This window comes from Phyllobates terribilis, unplaced genomic scaffold (genome assembly GCF_046119375.1).
Source record: "Phyllobates terribilis strain yellow unplaced genomic scaffold, ASM4611937v1 Scaffold_11__3_contigs__length_659146591, whole genome shotgun sequence".
Classification (NCBI taxonomy): domain Eukaryota; kingdom Metazoa; phylum Chordata; class Amphibia; order Anura; family Dendrobatidae; genus Phyllobates; species Phyllobates terribilis.
The window spans coordinates 131821704-131848606 of NW_027362771.1; the positions used below are offsets into that span (position 1 = coordinate 131821704).

The 26903-nt window shown below is 45.3% G+C and overlaps 1 protein-coding gene across 3 annotated transcripts in view; it reads left to right on the top strand.

Moving 5' to 3' along the window:
* Positions 1–26903, top strand: part of METTL25 (methyltransferase like 25) — a 234131-nt gene that overhangs the window by 144006 nt on the left and 63222 nt on the right. For all 3 annotated transcript variants that reach the window (XM_073651617.1, XM_073651615.1, XM_073651616.1), the window contains one exon: positions 5026–5120. In XM_073651617.1, the coding sequence (XP_073507718.1) occupies positions 5026–5120 (95 nt within the window). The remainder of the gene's footprint in view (positions 1–5025; positions 5121–26903) is intronic.

Below are 26903 nucleotides of genomic sequence, written 5' to 3' on the forward strand. Positions count from 1 at the left end.
TATAGTGAATTTATGAAATGTCGGATGGTTATGCTAATTTATTCGCAATTTACCACTCTGGTGTTTTGAGTTTTGTTTTTTGTTTTTTTTCAATTTCATCACCGGTTATGTAGCAGTAATGTATGTTCCGTGTTGGTAGTAATATATGTACCGATTGCCGTCTTCTGCCATTTCCAGCACCACTTCAGTTGTCTTCTTGTGATCTTCCAGCTTACTCCAGTGGAACAAGGCTCTCATAGTCTTCAAAGTAACGGTTGGCCGTAATTTCCGGCCAGTAAGCGCTGCAGTCACAAGAGGGACCGTAGTGACGCTAGAAACAGTAGAGGATGGCGACCGGTAAGTATTTTACTACACACAACTACACACATGGAACATACATTACTAATAACTATCCGGTGGTGAAATGGAAAAAAAATACGCCGGAATGGGTATTTTCATTTTATTTCATAAATCAATACTACATTTGAAAATTGGGAACTTTTGTAATATATTTTATCAAAGAAATCTGCTTATTTCTGCTCCTGAGCTGATTATTTATTCTCAATTCAGGAGATGACAGTTGGTGCTAATAAAGTTCTATGGAGAAGTGTAATTGTCGTTTCAGGAGAACTTGCAGCAGAATGAAGCTCCTCTCTTCTATAGAATTTTAAAACCACCAACTGTCTTCGCTGAATACAGATTCTAAATATGATGTACTTCACAACAAAAGTTTAACCATCCCCTTTTTATCATCATTGTCAAGTTTTGGCTTTGGTGCTAGGAGGGGTCTCAAATGTCGTAAAACGTTGATTAATTTGGCTCATGCATTTACGACAAGAAGATTTCAGAAAGTGCAGAACAAATTGGCGTAAACGCAGCGATAAGTGTCCTCCTGTATCCTTCACTCCATATGTGTTAGGTATTATCTCGTGATAACTCTATTGGGCCTTGACTCATGCTGGCCATTAAATACAATGTAATTCTTGAATCTCCAGTTTACTAAATCCAGAACTGGCTGAAAATTCACGACACTTGTAAATAGTTGTGATTTTTCCAGCAGTGTCTAGGTATTTCAAGTATAACTATTAGCAGAACTTTCTTGTCTTTCCTTTCCCATTCTTCACTCTTCTACAGACCGAGCTTATTAAACAGAGCAGCAGGTGCATCATAGGAGATAAGTCGCACATACCTAATGGCGGGCCAACAAGGTATACATATTGAAAACCTGCGTGTAAGCCGCTCGTTCTGACCCCTTACACACCCTTAATATTAGCTAGGGACTTAAGTGTTTATAAAATATTTTACTTTACATCTGGTATAAATCTCAGAGAAAAATTGTTTAGATTTCAGGAGATAGGTGTAATGATTTATAAATTGTTGTTATATTCAGTATAAAACACACTGTTCCACAGTGGCTTAAATTGCAACCTTATGTTCCCACAGAATAAAAGCAAATATTATACTTTCTAGCCCTATTGATTCATCTCGTGTAACATTTGTAGCATTTCCAGTTAGGGACCTAAGGGAAATCCAAGCACAAACTTGTGAATCATTGTTAAAGGTTATATTTATTCTTAACATTTAATATTTTAAAGTTTACATTTATAAAAACTTTGACCTAAATATCATTTTTCGTTGCTATAACTACACCCATCTGATTGTGTCTATTAGTTCCTTGCGGGTGGCTGTAAGCACGCTAGTCTGTGGTCCTACAAACCTGTTTGATGGATTTTAGTGGTTCAAACTCTAGATTTTCTCCTTTTTTTTTTGCTTTGCAGATGGGCAGACTCTGATTTTTTTTTTTTTAGTAATTTGTGTATGAACAGCTACCGTATATACTGTTCTAAAATTAAGTACTAGGAATGTGGCCTGCACACCGAAGCTTTGTTCAGTATCGGCAGTCTGTCTATGGGGACCTCCCGACTCCCCTCCACAATCTGGCTGCGGCTCTCTCAAAGAGAACATAGGAGAGCTCAGCAAGGGTGTTCCTCTGTATGAAGGAGTCAAGAGGGACAACTGTCCGGCCAACAGCTATCTCTTAATGTGTATTGGGAACTTTATACAGAGCCTCTTTAATCCACAAATATCAACCCCACATACTCAAGGAGACCAATCCTTGACAATTTCTATTACTGTACTACATTTTTGGATACCAGACGTTCTCCACAAATTCAGTTTACAGATGTATTCCCATGCTTCGCTATATCACTGATGGGGAAGAGGCAGTCTGCATGAACCTCGAGGTATCTCTCCCCTGTCCCTCAACTTCATCTTTCTACAAAGGAAACAGGATAAGTGTCCTTCCCTTCCAGGAAGCCAATCCCCGTAACCTCATTACATAGTGTCGTCAACCCAACTTGGCTCTTTAAGGCCAACACTGTTTACGTCACAGCAGCACTCCCCATTTACTCATATTGTTACTGACTACAACCACATTTGGGTGAACACATTAAAACCATCCCCACTGTTACCCTCCTCGCCAACAGTAAATTGTCTGCCATGCCTAGCCCAGTGGATACTCCTTCCCCTAACTAGCACCTCCATGTTATTGGCAACAAGAACTGACAAATATGTTGGACTTTTAAAGGCACGCACATGAGTATGGCCTTTCATCTTTCTAATATTTTTAAGACTTCTTACTTCCACATCTCTAAACACTTTAAACAGGAAGCTAAAAGGAAATGACTTGATGTTATTCTTTAATATGTTCTTTTTCTGTATAAAACCCCTGCCATCTGACCTGATGTACCCTAACCAAGTAGGAGATGTCAAATAAAAGAAAAGAATTAGATGTTTCACAGATCTTGCTATCTCATCATTTATGCCAAAACACGTCCTCTGCCACAGGTCCTTCTTGGCACATATGCCGATAATTCTCATCTTGAAGGTGCTGCCCACTACTATAAATCCCCTTTTTTGAATGCTGACAAAAATAAGAAAAAAAAGCATACTTAATTTCGGGCTGGCGCTGTTCCTTTGCTCTGAGCAATGTGTCCCCTGGCAGTCCCGTTACATTGTTTGTCACGAGAGCCTGTCAATGGCAGCTGATGGGTCTCTGCCTTCTCTGTTCCATCGGGCGTGACATGAGCAATGTCACAAGATCACCAGGGGACACAGAGCTCATAGTGGAGAAGCGTGGCGCTTATCTGAGAGGTTTTTTTTCTGTTTTTGTTTTTTAATTCACCAAATCCAATTAGGCCAACCCTGAGGCTATGTGCCCACGATGCAGAAATGAAGTGAAAAATTTCCGCTTAATTTCTGCATGTCCTTGCCAGTAAAAAACGCGTTCGGAATTTAACACACGTTTTTGAAGCGTTTTGTACATGCGGAATTGCCATGTGTTTTTCTAATGCATTGAGTAGGCAATTCCGTACGCGTAAACGCACAAATAATGGACATGCTGCAGATTCTTCCGCACATAAAATCCACTGCGGAAAATTCCGCAGCATGGGTACAGAACATTCGGATTGTCATTGGGAACCATGGGCCATGTATTACCAAGCGTTTCCGCAGCACAAATTCCTCAGCAAAAATGCTTGAAAAACGCATCATGGGCACGCAGCCTAAAGATGGCACTTCAGGTCTTTCCCCTTCTCTAGACATGTCAGGTACCCAAAGTCCACGTGATCAGCATTAAGCTTACTTTTAAGATGCTCCATGGTGCACCCTGCTGCACTACTTCTTGTCACAGTAATAATGCACCATGACTGCCAACTACACTGCCAATTACTGTCATTTACAGTCAATGATCTTCTATATAATTTTTCCGCCTATTGGCTAACACACTAAAACAATCGCAGAAGTGAAAAAGTTCATCATAGCTTCTTTTTTTTTTCCCTTTTTTAACTTTTTTTTTTTTGTTCTTTTTAAACATTAGTTTAGTGAATATATGATTCGGTATAGATATACGGATCTATTGTTATTTTCTCAACCTTATGGCCTGAAAGCGATGTGAAAAGAGCCTAAGCCACATGCTGGAAAATGCGTACAAAACATGATCCCATTAAATACAAGATGGTATAAATTACTTCTAAATATTTGCTGCAGATGTTGGAACCTTTGTCTTCAGCTGTTTTCCAACTTGGTCTTCAGCCATTTTATCTTCCCTTTTTATGTTTGTATTGTTTCTCTTATTTTGCACATTTTAATGTCTTTGGAAAGCTCAATTTTCCATGATTGTGTTTTGTTTTGTTTTTTTCCAAGAAAATAGTTTTATTATTTGCCTTTAATTTGCAGTAGACAATGCTCAGTAGTGAAGCATTTAATATATCATCCCACGTTTTTATTTTATCCTACCATCAATTTCAGAGTTGTGAGATCTAAAGTATGTTTGAAGAGGAAAGCTTGTGAATGGGCTTTCTTCACTTTGTTTTGAAGAACAGATTTTAAGGAACCTTTTAATGTACTTTGTTCTGCTTGAGTGACTCCTTAGCATCAGATCTCTTATTAAGCCCTATGGTCACATTAAGCTTTGTTGTCTGCTAAGGCAACTAATGGATGCGAAGCCAAATCGAATTATGCTTTTGGATGTAAAACACGGCTAAACATTTAAAAGAAACAACTGAGAGCCTTGCAGCTGTTTCGGCCTGAAAGAGAACAAAACATTGAACTTGAATATGACGTATAAGTAAACATTAAAAGCACAAATCACTTAATAAGTATGTGCCAAAGTGATCCAGGAGAAAGCAGTGCAAATTGCAGTATGAATGATTTCATGTCTTTTTTTTCACTTTCTGCAATGTGGACAGAAAGAGGGCTGCCAAAAAGATTAAATCGCTGTTATTCCATATATCTCATTACATTGCGTACCCTAGATAGATTGTTAGCAAAGGATTGGAATACAGAATATGTAAAGTGTATGCGACATAGACTTGGAAAGTCTTCAGCACGTAATCCTGAAAAGACCTTTCTATGACTTTCTCGTGAGATCTTTCATAGAGCCAACAGACTAGGATGACTTCTGTTTGTCATTCTGTGTGCCCGCACTCTTAATGCTTTTCTGTCCTTTTTTTTTTTTTATTATTATTATTATTCTTATTTCTACAGATCCGACAGAAGGATTGTGGGGGTTTCCGATGAGTCAGTATTTGAAAGAAAGATGCTGGCACATTGGACGAAATGCCAGGATGTCCGCTTGTTTGGTGGGTTCCATTTGTTGAAATGTTAGTACTTTCTCTTTGAAAATACTGAATTCGAAGAAACCGGTTACCAGATCCAATTTATTGTAATGAAACCGATGTTTTCCAGCTGAGATCTCACCTCTGTGCAAAAAAACAGTTGGGTACGGGCTGATTATAACTTGAAAATCTGACTTTTTTTTTCCCATTTGATCCTAAAAATAAAAAAAATCCAGCTAAAAATACATTTAACATTATAATCTCAAGACTAAGAAGCAAAAGTTATGGATTTCTGAAAGTCACAAAATCGATAGACATGATATGCAAATGATGAAAAAAATGGAAAAAAAAAAATCAAAACTTTTCGACAGTTTCGAGTTTGAGCATCATGCACAGAATTATGTGCATTGTTTGCACTTACACGTCTTGGCATGTTATTAGTGAGGGTATTAATAGTTGTCTGAGGAATGTACTGCCACAATGAATGCATTTGGGCATGCATATCATCAAGAAGGCTAGAGTGGTCCAGCTTCCATACATTATCCCCCACCACACAATAATCCCGAGAGTAGGACCACTATGATGTTTCTTCATGAAAGCGTCTTCATGGTGTTGCCCACGTGGTCTTCAGACCAATCTCCTGTATCATTGCATCTAAGACGATAGACCTCCATTCCAGCCTTCATTGTTCATTGCCGTCTTGCTCTGCACCACCATAGCTTTTGAGAGCAGTGGTGTGTGGTCAAGGGAACTCCTGTAACTGAACTTCTGTCTCGTTCATGCAAATGCATTCTGATGGTTTGCGTAGACTCTGCTTAACGACTTAAGCTTGGTATGTGACGTCTAATTTCACATGCCATACAGAATGGTTCAATAGTGGAACCAGTAGTACAGCCATTCCTCCTAAGTGTCAGGCGATCCATTTATCAACACAACAATGCCAGGCCCCATGTTGCTTGTGCTTCTGAAAGCGGCTTGCATGGCTAAAGGGTATCAACATGGCCTCCCGCATCTCTGGACTTGTCTCCCATCGAGCACATTCGGGACTCCGTTTGTTGTTAATTGCAAATTGAGTTGCCGGTAACAAATCTTAATGATCTATGTGCCCAAGTGCATTCAGCGTGGCAGAACATTTCTCAGACAACCTTTAATAACCTCATTGATGGCATGACAAGGCGAGTACATACGTGTATTTCTGCACGTGATGCGACACTGAATAGATTGAAATGTCTTGAAATTTTTGTTACCTTTTTTTAAAAATTTGCATATTATTAACATGATCTATTGATTCCATAATCCCACAACTTGTCCTTCTTGGTGTTACAAATTAAATGTTACAAGTGTGTTTTTCTATAAACAAATAGAAGCTAGCCGTTTTTACAGGACATATAAAATGAATCTTTGGAAATCCTATTTTGTGTTAATAAGGACTTGCGTACATGAAACTATTGCCAAATACCATCACCATTCTGTCATTTAGACTTCTGTTTACACCCAGAAAGTGGAGCTATAATCTTCCATGTTAGGATTGGATTTATTTGGCCTTTTATATGTGAATGTTCAAATTTGGAACAGAGAGAAAAATATATTTTTTTTGTTCACTTTTTTTTTTTTTTTATACTGTTCAACTGTTTTATTGTAATTTTTAGCAAGTTTTCTCCATTTTCCAGCCACCAATGTTCCTTTCAGTGTGGGATTTCTCAAGGTTTACTGTCAGTCTCAAGCAGCATTGTGATTGTTTCCTGCAAGGAATTGCGAGTGCATGTACCCTGCAAAACTCTTCACATACTGCAGCCTGTGCCCATAGTACATGGAGGATGCTTAAAATGAAAGGAGGTTGTCCCATGTCCTCAAATAGGAGCACACCTTCTTCCCCAGGCGTCTGGATTTCTTTTTGCTGACGGGGAGGAGTGCGCTCCTGCTTGATTAACCGTTTTTGACTAGCCTCTTTTCAACGCTAGTTATCAATGGTTTGCTCGAAGATGCTGCTAAAAAAAGACTGCTTTGCCTCTGCAGCATCAGAGGAGCAAAGTGAAGCTGGCCAGGATTGGGAGTAGTTGGGGAATATGAATATGAGGTCATCTTTGTCGACACATATGGTTGTTTTTCTCTATTATGGTTTTGGGACCAAACAACGTATTTCAAGAATGTACTGTTCTCTTCATCAGGTAAAAGAAAAGCATTAGTTTAAAACCAAGAACAATGTTAGGTATATATGCATACTAATACAAAACCTGCCTCTATTCAAGTTAAAGGTCAGAAGACGTTACTGGATAACTCAATCCCGTTATACAGAACAAGGCTTGAAACGCTTATTGAAGCAGAGACAAGTGAAAGACATAAATACTAAACAATAATCCATCAATAAACACCAGAAAATGAATAATATTTTTAAAAAAATGAAATAGATCTCTCTGGAGATGGGCAACACTAAAAAATACACACACATATATATTACTGGGAATGGCGTCCATATAATAGAAGGTTACTAAAAGGCTTATATTTAGAAGAATAATCTTATATCAATAATGGTATGTTCGATGCAGTAAATAAATGAATTCCCTAAAACTAGAAGGCTTAAATGAGTCAACAGAAATTTATATCTTAAATGGAATCTGTCAGTAATATCAACCCTCCCAAGCAGTCTATATGGACATGTAGGGCATAGGAAGTTGAATAGAATGATACCTTGATAGCTGCAATCCAGTGTCTTATTCCAGAGAAATCCTCATTTTTATTATATATAGATGAACTGTTCAGGACTGTGGGCCAGACACTGATCTACATGAGAATCTACCTTCAGCTCATTTACATATAAGAAAAAAGTGGATTTCTCTGGTCCTATTTTTCATTACGACAAAAAATCTATAAAACCATCTCTTGAGAGGGGACAGGTCACCCTCATATTGAGTATTGAAACATGGCTTCGTCATAACCTCGAAAGGGAACAAGAGCTACCACTCGAAACACTCCACCTGAGCCCTGTTCACCTATGACCCCTTGCTGTGAACAGGTAATTGAAGTAAGTTATCTGATGGGAAGCAGACATGAATTCCAGATTCAGAGGCTGGGAGGTGACTCCTTGCCTGGGTAAATAAGTTTCCTCTCTTCAAAGACTCATTTGGCCAAGAATGTCAGACGCTTTGGCACCGGTGTCCTGTTATGAATATTGTTTTTTTTGTGACAGGTGTAGGTCCTATAGTTATGGGAGCCATATTTTTGGCAGAAGTGGCGAACGTAAAGCATTTACCCACATCACTATGCAGTCTGCGCATCACCCCCTAATTAATACCAGCCCAATGGATAACATTATATATGCCATGTTTACTACCTATCGAAAGCAAAAAAACTACACTTTTGAAACACACATGTTCCCTGCACAATAATAAAATTAAGAACAACCATGCCCCCCGGTTTGACTCTTCTGGATGTGCACCAAACAAGATTACTTTGTATTCATATTCCCAAACGTCTACATCAATCCCTTTGGGAATTCGGGAGGAGAAGGTCTGGCAGCTGCCCCTCTCTGGTGCTTTCAATAGGCTATATTAATTATATCTGTATCTTCTGATAACAAGTCGCAAAAAATTGCATTACAGACTCTGAAGACCAGGGGTCTTCCATGGACATAATACTACTCAGACAATACAGGGTGAGGGTAAAACAGTGTGTCAATACTTTATTGACCCACCAAACAGACAATAAACGTATAGAACAGTCCCGGCAAATACCCAAGATGGTGCAAAATTACACAGTCTCGCCCTTCCGCTGGCCCGCCGGGAATAGAGCTGCTGCGACTTTGGGACTTCCAGGGCCAACTACCTGTGGCACCTCATTTTGGGTTGACACCCACAGAGAGGAGGTATCGGCAAGCTTAGGAGGAAGCTGACAGTCCATTGAGGTACAAGGCCATGAGACCTGAGGGGCCCACCCTGGCTTCTCCGAACATATCCCTGGACCAGGTAACCGGATGGTCCCAACCTGGCTTTCTCCGAGTGTATCCATGGGCCAGGTGACTGGATGGTCCCAACCTGGCTAATCCAAACAAATCCATGGGACCAGGTGACAGGATGGTCCCAACCTGACGTCTCAGAACATATCCATGGGACCAGGTGATCAAAGGGTCACCATCCTGGTTACCCCAAATGTCTCCATAGGGTCAGTGATGGTCAATGGAGAACATCTGTATCCTTCCAGCCAGGGCCGTGTTCCCTTAGGCTAGCATCCTATAGAATCCAAATCTGTGTCCCCCTGGATGGAGCCATGCTACCAATCTGCTGTCCTGAAGATTCTCTCTGATTGTCCTTCCAGCACAATAGAAGTCCCTTTTTATATTGACATCTGTGGCTCAGATTATCATTCACAGGTCAGGGGGGAAGGTGCAGGGTTCATGTCTCATTGTTTGAGCATTTAATCAATTTGCATAGTTTGTATCTCCCTACTGTGTAAATCAACAAACTAGCTGGTCTAGTACAATTTGTAATTAGCGTATTAACAAACATCATTGTTCCCCCAACCCTGAGTCACTGTCCTCCATACAATAAGTTGCAGTAAATATCAACTCAAATGACAACATTCAGGTCCATACAAATACTAGTCTGTCCTTCTTGACCCACCAAAGAAAAACACACAAATTCAAAAGTCAACACAAACACAATAGTGTATTTCTCCTGGCCTAATAAATCTAGATGTCTGGCTAATTAAGTTTAGAACCAGTGTCGTCACAGACAATATCTGATACCTTTATTTCCTAAAAAGGCCATATCCTTGTTTGAAAGGGTATCTTCAATTTTTGAAATATTGTTGCGAAGCCTTGAAAATGTTATCTGATTGGCAGGTAGGATGTTATAGAGTAGAAGGAGCTGATCAGATTAATATACATTTTTATGGGAAAAGTTCGAGTAAAACTTACATTTTATTCATGAAAATCCATGGTTTTTGTATACATACAGTTCGGTAATTGATGCTTCACTGTGCATACTGAGATTGCTGTCAATCACGATTACTGAGTAGGACCACCCACAGGATACATTTACATACAATCAACAGAGATTTCAATGAATAAATTACAAGTTATACTGAACTTTTCCAAAAAAAAGCTACATATCAGTCTTCTCAGCTTCTCATTCTCTATGCCATGCTGTCTGCAGATCAGATTGCATGTACAACATGACAGGTTCCCTTTAAGAGATTGCATTACCGTTTAATAATTGTTGCTAACTTGTTTGCTGACAGTAAGTGGATGGTAAATCAGTGAGGCAATCAGCAGTGAGACACATTAGCTGTCTTTGTAAATGCTCTTTTGTGACTGCCTAAATAGTATTGGAAAATGCCATATATACTCTTCACAGACTCTCAGAGAAGCGATGGGGGATTTGCTTTTTTACTTCTGTACTAATGAATTGCTCCAATGGGAACAATTCTGTTAAGAATACACTCAAGGATGGAGGATAATATAGTTCCCTAATATATCATGAAGAGTTCTTCAAAACTAGAGGTTGTGTTTAAATATGTAGGATTCTTATCTGGAAGTATAATAGATGAGATTGTAGATCTAATGTTATATAATATGCATTGCAATATATAGTGTTAAGCATAAATGAGTACACCCCCCTTTGAAAAGTAAGATTTTAAACCCTTCATGACATATATTTCGAAAAACTTGCTGATTGGGAATTTAGATTGTGAGCCCCAATGGGGACAGTGCCCATAATGTCTGTTAACAGCCGCAATTTGTAGCTGTTAACCTGTTAAATCCAGCTGTCAATCTCAGGCAGCGGCACTTAACACACACTGCTAGGGGCGCATGTCATTCTACGTTCGCATCGGCATGCTCGTGATGTGATCGCAGGGAGCTGATGGGTTGTCATGGCAGCTGGGAATGAACAAGTTGGCAACATAATGCAACATGTCTCTTTTTTCCATTTTTCAAGAACAACCTCTTTTAGAGCCTGGATGGAGAGTGATGCTCAACTTGTGTATTCAGAATTCCCCATATTTGTTCGATTATGTTCAGATCGGGAGACCTACTTGGCCACTGACTCACTTTCACCCTGCCTTAGATGTGTTTTTCTTTTGGAGCATTGTCATGTTGGAAAAGTGCACGTCTACCAAGGGCATGGAGTGATGGTGGCATCTTCTTTCAGTATAGAGCAGTACATCAATGAGTTCATGATACATACCATCAATGAAATGTAGCTCCCCGATACCAGGAGTACTCATTCAGCCCCACATAGAGACACATTGCAGTTTTCTACAGTTGAACATGGTGGTGGGAGTGTCCCATACATGAGTGCTCCTGAGTAGAGAAGAGTGGTGTTCGAATCAAACTGTTCGCCAATCTCAAATTCGAGCTGTTTTGGGCGGTGTTTGAGACGTTCGACGAACCCGAACGATTTGAAAAAAATCCGGCTGTTCGAGGTTATGTTCGATAACTGTTCGTGCACCAAAATCGTAACTGGATTTTTTCACAGTAATGCTGATAATCAATGTTAATACACAGTTTGAGTGTACAGCGGGGCGGGGGGAGGGGCAGGGGATGGATCTCTGCAGAAATAATGAAGATCTCCATTTTTTTTTCTCTTTCCCGCATTTACAGTGGGGAGGTGCAATCTGTCAGCCTATGAGCAGCGCACACACGGAGCGAAGTGCTTTTTTTCACACAAGCAAGGGCATGTGTCATTGGCTGTGTATGACACATGTCCTTGCCCTATAAGACCCAGCCATTTTCCCCGTCGCCACCATTTTCTCACTGCTGCAGCTGAGTGTTAGACGGCACCGCTGCTGCTGTGTGCGCGCTATATAGTATAACTGTGTGAATTGCAAGCAAATTTTATCTGAAATAGACAGATAGCTTGGGAGTAGGGACTAGTTCTAATTGCAGCCCTTTTGAGGGCTAGTGTTTCAGCATTTCCTACGACTTTTAGCAGGCAGGTCTGTGCTCTTAAATAGACAGATAGTTAGGAGTAGTGACTAGTTGTAATTGCAGCCCTTTTGAGGGCTAGGTTATATCAGTTCCTATCACTTTTTGCCAGGCAGGTCTGTTTTAGTGTTGTGCAAGTGTTTTTCACAGCATTTGGCTAAATCTAGCTAAGCAAATCCTTTTGGGCCTCTTGCAGTGTGTGTTAGTCAGTGGAGTAGCCTATCTGTGTTGCAAGCTACACCACCTGTGTATGTAATACAAATTTTTTACTGTACCTAGCCAAGTAAAACCTTTTGGGCATATTAGGAGTGTGTGGTACTCATTCTATTAGGCCATCTATACTAAGCTCCACCAGCTTTCAAATTACTAATAATTTTTAGCTGCATCTTGCCTGTAAAATTTATTTTGGGCATATTAGCAGTGTGTGGTACTCATTCTATTAGGCCATCTATACTAAGCTCCACCAGCTTTCAAATTACTAATAATTTTTAGCTGCATCTTGCCTGTAAAATTTATTTTGGGCATAGTAGCAGTGTGTGGTACTCATTCTATTAGGCCATCTATACTAAGCTCCACCAGCTTTCAAATTACTAATAATTTTTAGCTGCACATGTTAACCAGAATTCGGAGTCAGGTGGTGGGACAAGAGGAGGTGGAGGAAGTAGAGGAGGAGGAGTTGTATGCGGAAGGGCTAACATCTGCAAGGTCCAGACGGTCGGCAGCACCAAGGCGGCAGGCATGGGAGGGTGGGGGAGAGGGATTAACCACGGCGCATGGTAGCAGCCAAACTAGTGAGGAAGGTGCAGGAGCCCAGGAAGAAGTGGAGGACGAACTGGCGATGGGCATGGAAGACTCATCAGATGAGGGAGACCTTGATCACATTTCTGTTGTGCGAGGTTGGGGGGAGAGGGCAGAGGAAAGAAGCATGATTCTTACCTCGCCACCAACACAACAGGGACTTGGTGCTCCTGGATGCGCAAGACACATGAGTGCCTTCTTGCTGCACTACCTGCAACATGACCCTCGAATTGTCAGAATTCGAAATAATCCTGACTACTGGGTTGCCACACTCTTAGATCCCCGGAACAAAAGTAAATTTGCCGAAATAATTCCTGCCATAGAAAGGGATTCACGCATGCAGGAGTATCAGCAGAGAGACTGTTGCAGAATCTTACATGTGCTTTTCCACAAAACACCAGTGGTGCACGTAGTGAATCTCACAGTTCCAACTTGCCAACCGTGGGACTGTCGAGTCTTCAGCACTCAAACCGTAACAGAAACACAGTATCTGCTGGTAACAGCAATTTTGCGGAATCCTTTCACCACTTTTTTAGCCCATCCTTTGCAAGGCCACAGGAGACAAGAAGTCTGACACATAGTCAATGCCTAGAGACGATGGTACAGGAGTATCTCCAAGTGAATATCGAAGCCATGACTGTGTCACTGGACCCTTGCTCTTTTTGGGCTTTCAATCTGGATAAATGGCCGGAGCTCGCCACTCACGCCTTGGAGATCTTGTCATGCCCTGCAGCCAGCGTTCTCTCTGAACGTGTGTTCAGCGCTGCTGGTGGTGTGCTGACTGATAAGCGCATGCGGCTGTCCACTGACAATGTAGACAGATTCACGTTCATAAAGATGAACAAATCATGGATCCGCAAGGACTTTTCTACCCCTGTGTCATCCTGGGGAGAGTAAAAGCTTGAGGATTTGTTAAAATCACCTCACCAACCGTTTTAAGCAACTCTGTGGCAATTGATGCCACTTAAGTGGTGTCTGTGCCCCAAATTTTTGGAAAAAATGGAGACTCTTTTTGGAGTCCCCTTGCTGTGTTTTACGTGACGTTGGCATCGTCAATTACAGGTGGGTTGGGTCTCCCCCCCCCCCCCCCCTCCCCCTTTTAACCGTAAGAAACTACATACACTATGGCTTGGGGTAACAAAGATGGTTGAGTCTGAAGAGCTGTTTACTCAGAGGTCTGCTCCAAAGCTTCAGTGTCTGCTAGTCAGCGTAGTAACCCAGCTGCGAAGCAAGCTGCACTGCCTGTGTATCTAATAATGATTTTTAACTGCATCTAGCCTAGGCAGACTGTGGTGACCCCCAACCAAACCCAGACGCTCAGCCCCCTACCGCCCCCCTTTCATTGACAATTCAATCATGTAACTCTTACAGCTGGATGGGTGAGGATCGGTCACAGCTTTATTAACTGTTTATACTCATTACATTAGAAAGGCATTTTATTTCTAAAATAATTCAGCTTGTTGCAGCATGCCCTGTGTCTCCAGTCTCCACAACGGCAAGTTGGCCAACAAGTGTAACTCTCCAACATGTCCTTTCTATTTCCAGGCCACGGAGGATCCTGCGTACTCGTATGCAGGACTCTGACCCCCATCCATCACTCTTAACGCTTGTTCCACTCCGTCCTGGAGTCCTGACAGGAATATGTCCAGTCCAATATCCATTAAGTGAACACAGTCAGGCCGTATGAGGCCTGCTTTATCTCCTTCCAGTTGTCCGCCTCTGTCTCTTATAAATTTTGTCATCCAAATATTTATTAGCCGCCTTGTCCGTTCGATGGCCGTGATGTCTCGGGCACCTTGCCATACCGCGCTCGGCACAATCTCGGACTATTTTTGTGAAAAATTCTCTGAAGCGCTCAGTCTCTAGTTTCATTATTGCCATTAGTTATGCGCTCTTGTGATAACCTAGGTCGTTTCCCCCCGCCTGTATAACTAAGATGACCGGACCTCTTGCCTCTCTCCCTACCTTGATTACCTCCATTAGTACCTGTGGCCATTGCAGGCCTCTAATACCTCTCCAGTTCAAATATGTGTTATGAAACTCTAATTTCCTCCCGCCTGGGCGGACTTTCGCCCTTTTTTCTGCCCAATATATATACGAGTGGCCTATCACCCACACTGTTGGCTTAGCGTCACCTGTAAAAGAAACAAACCACGTTAGGATAACAAGTCCGGTCTTATGTATCTCGCCAAACACGTGGATCGCCATCTCCCTATCCTCTGAACTTCCGTTTCTGACAGTCCTGCTCTTGCTGTTTCCGTGGCCGTGCCTATGCGGAATGAGTGTCCCATAATCTTTGGGGTGGTTCCCTGCCGATGTTATGCATTTATTAAATATAGCTTGGAACTGGTATCTTGATAATGGCGTTCCATCAATGTGTGATAGGAAGAAATTACTTTGTGATCTGATGGTTATATATGTTTTTACTATTGTTATCCGACTCAGCGTACCATTTGTGGGTTGTAGAAGTACCCAAGTGCCCCTGCCCGCTGGAACCGTTTTCGATTTGCGTATGCGTAGACGTATTGCATTATTGGCTATGACTATGTCCTGGTGTAATAAGCCTCCACTGGTGTTAATTTTGGATTGAGGGACTAATTCGCTTATGCATAGCGCCCCGAAGAAGGCGATCGCAAATACAGTAGACAGTAGTGTTGCTTCGAATTGTGAGTATCATGTTAATGGTGTTAGGGATATGATGTGAAAAATCAGTTTTAGTAACACGGGACGGGACGTCTACACTCCTGACTTGGCTGACCCCTTTTCCACCCTTTTATGGATTGTCTGATGATGAATCTCTTTGTCACATGTCCCCAATTCAGTAGTTGGAAGTGAAATGCTACTCCGGTCAGCCACCGCTGCGCTGACGCCCCTGATATGCCCCTCATCATTAGCTGGTGGAGAAATTCAATGGTGACTTGTATTCTGGCTTGTTCACATTGGTCAACCCGTCTGCCTGCTTCTAGTCGTGTCCACTGTTCCCATGCCTTACCGTATGCTTGCCACATCGACGGGGCAACTGATGCTCTGATTAATGGCATCAACTATTCTCCACTAGATCCCATAGGGAGGCTGGGCAACTGTTGCCCGATGGGTGGGCGTTGGGGAGGAGCTCTATGAAAATCTGCCAATTGAATTGTGATAAAGCGTTAGCAGCATCGTTAGACCCCTCAACATCGTGGCTAGCACGGACCCATACATTGTGTTTTAGGCACAGGAATGCTAGCTGGCGTATTAGGCCTAGCACTGGGAGAGACGATGATGCCATATTATTAATGCAGTCTGCTAGGCTGGTGTTTTTTGTTATGAAGAGTATATTTTTGTTAGCCAGGCGCGCGCCCCATATTTCTATTGCTACCACTATTGGAAACAGTTCCAGTACTGTCTGTTTTTTTGTCAGCACTTGTTCTGCCCTATACGGAGGCCATAAGCTTGTGCACCATTGGTTATTTAGTATCGCTGCATATCCGCCTGATTCTGCCGCCCCGGTGAATAATCTTAGTTGAATGTTGGACTGTTCTGCTGACATAAATAACGTGTGACCGTTGAATGATTATAAGAAGGTTTTCCACACCTCTAAGTCCGCCCGTAGCTGCCTGCTGATTCTCATTGTATGACTCTGTTTAGATGCCCCTTTTGTTGCGGGCGATAAATGAAGAGAAAAAACCCTTCCGACTGGCATCACCCGGCTCGCAAACACGAAGAGACCTAGTAATACTTGCATCTGCTGTAGTGTTACTTTCCATACTGCGCAAAAAACCTAGATCAGGTGTAATGTTTTGGTATTTTTTCCCATGGGAGGCGGAACAACCTTGCTGTGGTGTCGATTTCGATACCCAAGAACGAGTTTTTTTAGTTGTGGGGCCTATGTTTTTGGTTGGGCATAATGGGACTCCAAACCGACGGGAGATGTTTGTGAATTCGTTGAGTAAGGGGCAGCGAAAGTGGATGACCAATCACCACATGGCAGAAAAAGAAAGGAAAAAATCAGCTCACCCACCTAGAAGATCAACAGCACGGAGCCAGGAGTGCTACCAGACGAACATGAGGAACCAGGAAGATGCAGCTGAACAAATCTTCTAAAATCCACTTTTTATTGGGTCATGCAAAAAATATTTTAAAAGTCCACCTTGGAGAAGAACAGCAAACTCGTTCCGAACTAAAGGTTCTTAATCATTGCATAGCAAAAAAACAGCAAGGAAGTGGTATTTATATGTCATGTCCTGCTATGCACCTGTTCAAGGCTGAGTTAATTAGAAATTTAAACACACATACCATGTTAAAATCGTATAGCATAGAAACAATGCATATAAATGTAAATAATCCAAAAGAAAAAGAAAAGAAGAAAAAATGAACATATATATAGTAATAATCTATAAATGATCATTCATAATGATACATCAAATCATGTCTGATGTTTAAACCCGCTGGTGCACGTGTATTTAAAGTATAAATCCACCTGCTTTCTCTATTAAGGAGCTTTCTCCTATAATCATCCACCAAATCTCCACCAATCGCCACGGCCCACGGAGGGGCCACCACAGTCAGTGAATCCTTCCTTATTTAGTATAGAGTCTACCAATACTTTGGGTGTATTAGCCCAGCTGCGAAGCAAGCTGCACCGCCTGTGTATCTAATAATAATTTTTAACTGCATCTAGCCTAGGCAGACTGTGGGGACCCCCAACCAAACCCAGACGCTCTGCATCTAACCCAGCCAATCATTTGATAGTATTGCTAGTAGCAGAGTCGCATGGGCTCTAAACCTTGCATAGCCTGTGCATTTTTTCAGATCGATAAGGATGACCCAACTCGTGTTATCTGTAACATTTGTCACCAAAAGCTAAGTAGAGGCCAAAAAATCCATAGTTTGAGTACTTCATGCATGAACCGTCACATGGATATGAAGCATAAGTTGCAGTGCGAAGCTCACTGTGCTACAATGCGGCCTAGCGGGCCGGGACAACCACCATCTGCCCTACCTGTGTCATTCTGGGGAGACGAAAAGCTTGAGGATTTTGGAAAATCACCTCACCAACCATTTCAAGCAACTCTGGGACAATTTATGCCACTTAAGTGGTGTCTGTGCCACAATTTTGGGAAAAAATGGAGACTCTTTTTGGAGTCCCCTTGCTGTGTTTTACATGATGTTGCCATCATCAATTCCAGGTGGGTCGGGTCTACCCCACCCCCTTTTAACCGTAAGAAACTACATGCACTATGGCTTGGGGTAACACAGATGGTTGAGTCTGAAGAGCTGTTTGCTCATACTATAGCCTGGGAATCAGAGGTCTGCTCCAAAGCTTCAGTGTCTGCTAGTCAGCGGAGTATCCACCGCCTGTAGATCTAATTACAATTTTTTTTTTCAAATTCAAGTTTTTTTTTATTTTTGTGTTGAAATAGTACAAGAAAATACAATATACATAGTAAAAGGGGTAGTATAGCTATAAATCTATGCATAACGACAGTACATTGGGGGGTACAGGGAGGGTTTTCCATCAATATCCAGATCAAGCATGTATTTTTCCATATGAAAGATAGAGAGAGAGGGAGCGGACCACGGCAGACCACCAATCAATAGAGTGTGATTATGATCATTGTTGTGCCGACATCCCGGATAACTTTAGTTGGGGGCTAGATGGTAGGCATCAGAGTTTTGCAAATCGGTCCAATCCCTCCAAATCACACAGTATCTATCAACATCAGCCGGTGAGATGGTAATCAGATGCTCCATCCTATTAAGGAGGGAGATCTCCACAGTGGGTGGGTCTCTGCTTTTCCAGTGTCGTGGAATGACATTCTTAGCCGCCTGTATTAGGTAGCCTATTGATGACCTTTTAGAACTATGTTTACTTATTGGTAACATTGATAAAAGGAGGTCTTCTGGCTTATTAGGGATATTCAAACCAGTTATTTTCTCAATCATGGGAACCACCTTTGCCTAAAATGCATTTATTATAGGGCATGCCCACCATATGTGTGATATTGTCCCTTCCCCCTCCCCACATCTCCAACATCTGTCTGAGACCACTGGGTACCATCTATGAAGGACTGCTGGTACCCGGTACCATCTAGAGATAATTTTGAAGGAGGTTTCCTGAGCTTTGGACCCTATTGACGTTTTATGTGTTAGGAATAAACATTTATCCCATTGTGAGTCAGAGAAGGACTTCCCCAGTTCCCTTTCCCATGCACCGCAGAATCCTGGCCTATTGTCAGTTACCTGGGCAATGAGGAGATTATACAGTAGGGAGATGGAGTGTGTAGGGGGTGACAATGATGGGCTCAATTTTTCAAAGTTTGTGAGATCTCTATGAAGATGTGTGTGCTTCTTCACAGTTGAATAGAAGTGTTGTAACTGGCTATATTCAAAATTAGCCTTCGGGAAAGTGGCTCTTCCCTGTAACAAGTCATTGAGGGGGAGCAGCGAAGTATTGGAGATGACATGAGAAAATAATATCGGATGGGATTTATTTGAACCGAGAAATCTATTTGCAGATAGTCCTGGTGGGAAATCTGGATTATCTGAAATCGGGAGCAAGGGGCCCTGGGGGTCGATTGAGGATAAGCTTATTTTTTGGGTTCTCAAAGCCAAAGCAGTGGCATAAGTACTATATGACATGAGCCCAGGAGAGGGGACAATTATGGGCGCAGCATTGGAGAGTGGTAAGAGCTTTAGGACAAATGGATTGAGCTATTTTGACCCACAATTTCCCCTCCGAATGATGGAAGAAGTCTAGGATTCTAGCGTGTACTGCTGCCATGTAATACCTTCTACAATCCGGAAGGCTAAGGCCCCCCTTTTGTTTGTGTCTGATCAGAACGTCCCCCCGAATGCGTGGACGCCCACTTGCCCAGATAAATCTGCAAAAGCTACTGCGTAGTCTTTTCCAAAAATTTGAGGGAATTACCACGTGAATGGTTTGGAAGAGGTATAAGAGTTTAGGTAGGACGTTCATTTTTAGTATATTTATTCTGCCGAACCAGGAAAAATCCTTTACCGTCCAAGAAGTAAGATCTCTATGGAGTTGTTCAATAAAGGGCCCAAAATTAAGATAAGATAGACGGGAGAGGTCTCTATGAATACGAATTCCTAAGTATTTGATACCCTGTGAGGGCCAGGCAAAGGGAAAGTTGAACTGGATGGAATCCTGTATGGATTTGGGGAGGGAGACATCGAGGGCCTCAGACTTCGCTGCATTGATTTTAAAATTTGACCATGTACCAAAGTGATCTATTTCAGCCATAACAGCAGTTATGGATATATGTGGTTGAGTGATATATACTAGGACATCATCAGGAAATGCAGAGCACTTGTACTCGATGCCTCCCACCTCAATCTCCCTAATATTGGGGTTATCGTGAATTGATGAGAGCAGGTGCTCCATCACTAGGATGTATAAGAGAGGGGACTGAGGACATCCCTGCCTTGTCCCATTGGTGATTATGAAAGGTGATGATAATGTTCCATTTATCTTCAGTCTAGCTGACTGATTGCGATACAGGGCCATGATTTTGGCTATAAAGGGTCCCCTACCCCAAGCTTTTTAAGAGAATAATATATGGCGAGCCAGGAGACTCTGTCGAATGCTTTCTCAGCATCCAACGAGAGTATCTAATTACAAATTTTTAACTGCATCTAGCCCAAGCAATACTTTGGGCCTAGTAGCAGTGTCTGCTAGTCAGCGGATTAAGGCAGCTGTTAAGCAAGCTACACCACCTGTAGTTTGGACACTTAATTTTTTCAAAGGAAATGCTTCGGGCCCCCGGGACACTCAGTGAAGAGCATCGGGGAGGCACCCCAAGGCACAGGGGCTGGGACTGGCGGTAGGACGATCCTTATAAAAGCTTTTTAACTGCAGCAGCTTTAGTGGACGCTACTGGAGCTGGAATTACCGCGGCTGCTGGCATGAGACTTGCCCTCCAATAGATCCTTGTAAAAGGATTTAAAGTGTACTCATTCAAATTAGAGAGACAATTTAAATTAAAAAGATTAGACCTGCCTCCACCGCAGGGGGGCTTGCTCGACCCTCCAGTGAACAGGCACCAGTATTGGGAGAGGGGGGCTGGCTGTCAGGGTCCACCGCAGCTCTGGCACAAACCCGGCGACACGGAGGTCGCACGGGCAGGAGCGGACTGGCCGTGTCGGCTTCGCACTTTTTTGGTTTTAGAAGGGCATGACATGCCTATATCTATGTCTCCCCCTCCTTTTACTCCTCCACCTCTTTTCTTTTCGCATTACTATATGTACTTGTTACTTTTCCATGTGTGTGTTGTGTCTTCTGAGCAGTTTGTCTGCTTTTGGACACCTTTGAAGTGTTTTCTATGTGTTTTTGTTTGCCTGCCATTCGTTTTAACGGTGTTCGACGATCAGTACGGCGAACATACGGGTGTTCGACGAACCGAACCGAACTCGAACACTACGGGGGTGGCTCAACACTACTCCTGAGAGCTACATTTCATTGATGGTATCATGAATTCACAGATGTACTGCTCTATGTTGAAAGAGAATATGCTACCATCACTCCATGTCCTTAGTAGATGGGCACTTTTCCAACATGACAATGATTCAAAACACATGTGTTGCATTTCTGAAGAAGTACAGTGAAAGTGATTCAGTGACAAAGTATGTCTACTTATCCGAACCCAATCAAACACTTATGGCATTTTCTGAAGAGACAAGTTGAATATCATTCTTGTAGTATCGGTGTCTCTGCCCCCTGACAGGCAGAGACGCCGTCCCTCTTACCGCCGCGCTCCCGGTCCGGCATCTTCCGGCTCTCCTGCTGCTGCTGCCGGCGCGCGCAGCTTCCTGGGCACTGTGCTTAGGGCGCGCGCGCGCTCCCTCTCTTAAAGGGGCCGCACGCGCTTTCCTAAGGAGTCCCCTGCCAATGGCAGGAGGACCTCTCATATAAAAGGCACCTCCTCCAAAATGGAGGTGCCCGTGCAAGGTTGTAGCTTTGTGTCCTAAACTCTGCTTCAGCCCTCAGGTTCCGCTGCTAGCCTGACTACCAGTCCAGTCCGCCAGCCTGACTACCAGTCCAGTCCGCCAGCCTGACTACCAGTCCAGTCCGCCAGCCTGACTACCAGTCCAGTCCGCCAGCCTGACTACCAGTCCAGTCCGCCAGCCTGACTACCAGTCCAGTCCGCCAGCCTGACTACCAGTCCAGTCCGCCAGCCTGACTACCAGTCCAGTCCGCCAGCCTGACTACCAGTCCAGTCCGCCAGCCTGACTACCAGTCCAGTCCGCCAGCCTGACTACCAGTCCGCCAGCCTGACTACCAGTCCAGTCCGCCAGCCTGACTACCAGTCCAGTCCGCCAGCCTGACTACCAGTCCAGTCCGCCAGCCTGACTACCAGTCCAGTCCGCCAGCCTGACTACCAGTCCAGTCCGCCAGCCTGACTACCAGTCCAGTCCGCCAGCCTGACTACCAGTCCAGTCCGCCAGCCTGACTACCAGTCCAGTCCGCCAGCCTGACTACCAGTCCAGTCCGCCAGCCTGACTACCAGTCCAGTCCGCCAGCCTGACTACCAGTCCAGTCCGCCAGCCTGACTACCAGTCCAGTCCGCCAGCCTGACTACCAGTCCAGTCCGCCAGCCTGACTACCAGTCCAGTCCGCCAGCCTGACTACCAGTCCAGTCCGCCAGCCTGACTACCAGTCCAGTCCGCCAGCCTGACTACCAGTCCAGTCCGCCAGCCTGACTACCAGTCCAGTCCGCCAGCCTGACTACCAGTCCAGTCCGCCAGCCTGACTACCAGTCCAGTCCGCCAGCCTGACTACCAGTCCAGTCCGCCAGCCTGACTACCAGTCCAGTCCGCCAGCCTGACTACCAGTCCAGTCCGCCAGCCTGACTACCAGTCCAGTCCGCCAGCCTGACTACCAGTCCAGTCCGCCAGCCTGACTACCAGTCCAGTCCGCCAGCCTGACTACCAGTCCAGTCCGCCAGCCTGACTACCAGTCCAGTCCGCCAGCCTGACTACCAGTCCAGTCCGCCAGCCTGACTACCAGTCCAGTCCGCCAGCCTGACTACCAGTCCAGTCCGCCAGCCTGACTACCAGTCCAGTCCGCCAGCCTGACGTCCAGTCCGCCAGCCTGACGTCCAGTCCGCCAGCCTGACGTCCAGTCCGCCAGCCTGACGTCCAGTCCGCCAGCCTGACGTCCAGTCCGCCAGCCTGACGTCCAGTCCGCCAGCCTGACGTCCAGTCCGCCAGCCTGACGTCCAGTCCGCCAGCCTGACGTCCAGTCCGCCAGCCTGACGTCCAGTCCGCCAGCCTGACTACCAGTCCGCCAGCCTGACTACCAGTCCAGTCCGCCTGACTACCAGTCCAGTCCGCCAGCCTGACTACCTGTCCAGTCCGCCAGCCTGACTACCTGTCCAGTCCGCCAGCCTGACTACCTGTCCAGTCCGCCAGCCTGACTACCTGTCCAGTCCGCCAGCCTGACTACCTGTCTCCGCCTGCCAAGTGTACTCTCCAGCCCGACGGTCTGCCTATGGGCCTGTCTTGCCTGCCTACCCGGAGAACTTACCAGTTACCTGCCGTGCCTATCTGTCAGCCTACCTGGAGGCTCCTGTCTGTTACCTGCCGTGCCTACCCGGAGGCTCCTGCCAGTTACCCGTGGGAGTCACCTGCTCTCATACAAGGACAGGCCCAGAGTAGCACCTGGTCCCTCTGCTCGGTCCTTCCCTGGTTCACGGAGTCGATTGAGCCGCCGTGCGACCTTGGTCAGTCCGAGTTGATACCTAGTCATGCCCCTCTGGTCACTCCTTGCACCGCAGCACAGAGGTCCACCACCCGGATCCGTAACAGTTTGCACGGGCCATGGAACCTGGTGGCCCCCAGGCTCCTTCGCTTGCTGACCTATACCAGGAGGTTTCTCGTCAGAGATCCCAACAGGAAACCATCCTGACCTACCTGCGGTCTGTCAACTCTCGCCTGGACACGCTGTCTGTCCCACTTGTGCCCGCCTCGAGCCGAGCGACACCCACTCCGGCGGCGTCACGGCCTACCAATACCACGGCACCCAGCCTAGGACCCCGGCTTTCTGCGCCTCCTCATTTTGGAGGTGACCCCGTCTTATGTCGGGGTTTTCTGTACCAGTGCACGCTGCACTTTGAACTTCTGGCACATCAGTTTCCCTCCAACTGGGCCAAGGCGGCGTTCATCATGTCTCACCTCACCGGGGAAGCATTGGCATGGCTAAACCCTCTATGGGAGAGAGGGGATTCCCTGGTGTCCGATCTTCTGGCTTTCCTCACTACTTTCCGGAGGTTCTTCGATGAGCCCGGACGAAGGATTTCTACTGCCTCATTGCTCCGTCTCCGCCAAGGGAGTCTCACCGTGGGCCAGTATGCCATACAGTTCCGTACCCTCGCTTCTGAGCTTGCCTGGGGCAACGAGGCCCTGGTGTCCACCTTCTGGGTATGGTCTTTCTGGTCATATTAAGGACGAGTTAGCCGGCCGGGACATTCCTACCACCCTGGATGACCTGGTGTCACTAGCTACCCGGACTGACATCCGTTTCCTAGAACGTGCTAAGGAGACTACCCGGGAGAGAAGATTTCCTCGTCTTGCTCCTGTTTTCCAGAAACCTGCTTCCCAACCAGCAACTCCCCGGGCACGCTCGCCCGAACCTATGCAGATCGACCAGACCAAGATGGTCAAATCTCGCCAAGAAACACGCCGAACCGAGGGGAGCTGTTTCTACTGTGGTAGTAAGGAGCACCTGATCTGTTCCTGCCCGGTGAAGCCGGGAAACTCCAGTGTCTAGGACCGCTCGGAGAGGTCATCCTAGGCAAGAGTAAATCCTCTCCGTTCTTGACTTTATCCGTCTCTATCTCCTGTGGAGAGAACCGCTTCTTTGAAACCGCACATCTGGATTCCGGAGCCGCTGGGAATCTCATTTCCCAGTCCCTTGTAGAGAAGTATCAGATTCCTACCAAACCTCTGGCTGAACCATTGGCAGACGCTTCCGTGGATGGAAGACTCCTTCCGGTGACCATCTTGCTCGTCACAGAGCCCGTAACCCTGCAGGTGGGAATGCTGCACTCAGAGAGGATCTCCTTCCATGTGCTTTCCGGACTCTCTCACTCTTTTGCTAGGTCTACCCTGGCTACAGAGACGTGAACCCGTTCTGAATCGGCGATCCGGTGAGGTGCTCCGTTGGGGGCAGGATTGCCACGGGACCTGCCTGGTCCCGGTTCGCCTGGTTCGACCTCCGTCTACTCCGGCTAATTTACCTGGTCTACCGGCACCTTGCTGGTCCTATGCAGATGTCTTCGACAAGAAGGAAGCAGAGAAACTGCCACCTCATAGGCCATATGATTGCCCTATCGACCTGGTACCCGGTGCCACTCCACCCCATGGGCGTATTTACCCGTTGTCGTTGGCCGAGACCCGGGCCATGTCAGAGTGCATCGAAGAAAATCTGGCTAGGGGATTCATCCGGAAATCTACCTCCCCGGCTGGAGCCGGATTCTTCTTCGTGAAAAAGAAAGACTATTCACTACGCCCCCGTATCGATTATAGAGGACACACTCAGATTACTATCAAAAACAAATACCCCCTGCCGCTCATCTCTGAGCTGTTAAAGGCGGGAAGATCTTCTCCAAGCTCTACCTTCGTGGGGCGTATAACTTGGTCCGGATCCGCCAAAGACACGAGTGGAAGACTGCATTCAATACCCGGGACGGCCACTATGAATACCGTGTGATGCCCTTCGGTCTCTGTAATGCTCCAGCCGTCTTCCAAGAATTAGTTAACGACATCTTCCGTGACCTCTTATATTCTTGCGTGGTGGTGTACCTGGACGACATCTTGGTCTTCTCTCCGGATCTTCCCACACACCGGAGGGATGTTCGTCAGGTCCTGCTTAGGCTCAGGCAGAATCACCTATATGCAAAATTTTAGAAATGCCTCTTCGAGCAGACCTCTCTTCCGTTCCTGGGCTATATTATCTCTAAGACTGGTCTACAGATGGACCCCGAGAAGGTCTTTGCCGTCTTAAAGTGGCCCCGTCCAGAGGGGTTGAAGGTGATTCAGCGATTCCTGGGCTTCGCCAACTATTACCGTCTCTTCATCCTACATTTCTCTTCCTGGACTGCTCCCATCTCTGCGCTCACCCGAAAGGGAGCAAATCCTAAGGAATGGCCGTCCGAAGCGGAGGAGGCCTTCCTCTGCTTAAAGCAAGCCTTCTCTTCTGCCCTGGTGCTTCACCGTCCGGATAGCAACAAACAGTTCTTTCTGGAGGTTGATGCATCCTCTTCCGGAGCCGGAGCGGTGCTCACCCAGAAATCTCCGTCCGGGAGAATGGTAACCTGCGGCTTCTTCTCCAAGCTCTTCTCCTCGTCCGAGCGCAACTACTCCATAGGAGACCGAGAACTGCTAGCCATCAAATTGGCGCTGGAGGAGTGGCGTTACCTGCTTGAAGGGGCTCTGCACCCGGTGGTCATCTATACTGACCACAAAAACCTGGCATATCTACAGAATGCCCAAAGACTCAATCCGCGTCAGGCCCGGTGGTCTTTGTTCTTCGCCCGCTTCAACTTTACCCTACATTACCACCCGGCGGACTAGAACGTTAAAGCCGACGCCTTGTCCCGATCCTTCCTGTCTTCCGATCAAGAGGAGGAGCCTATGCATATCATCTATCCCTCCAAAGTGATGAATGTGGCCCCCTTGGACCTGTCTCGTCTCCCACCCGGTAAGACGTTTGTAGCTGGCCAGAAGAAGACCTTCCTGCTCATTACCCGGCATTACTGGTGGCCCACCCTGCGCAAGGATGTGGTAGACTTCGTCACGGCCTGTTCGTCCTGTGCCCGCAACAAGGTTCCCAGACATCTTCCAGCCGGCTGCCTCCTGCCTCTTCCCGTACCTGCTGCCCCATGGCAACACATTGCTATGGACTTTATTACTGATCTCCCTGTTTCTGCCGGTTGTACGGTCATTTGGGTGGTCGCTGATCGCTTTTCTAAAATGGCCCACTTCATCCCTCTGCCTGGTCTCCCGTCTGCTGTTTTCATCATGGATATTCTTCACTCATGCTGTGTTTTTTGGGGTATTGGTTATCACAATTGTTTTTAATGTTT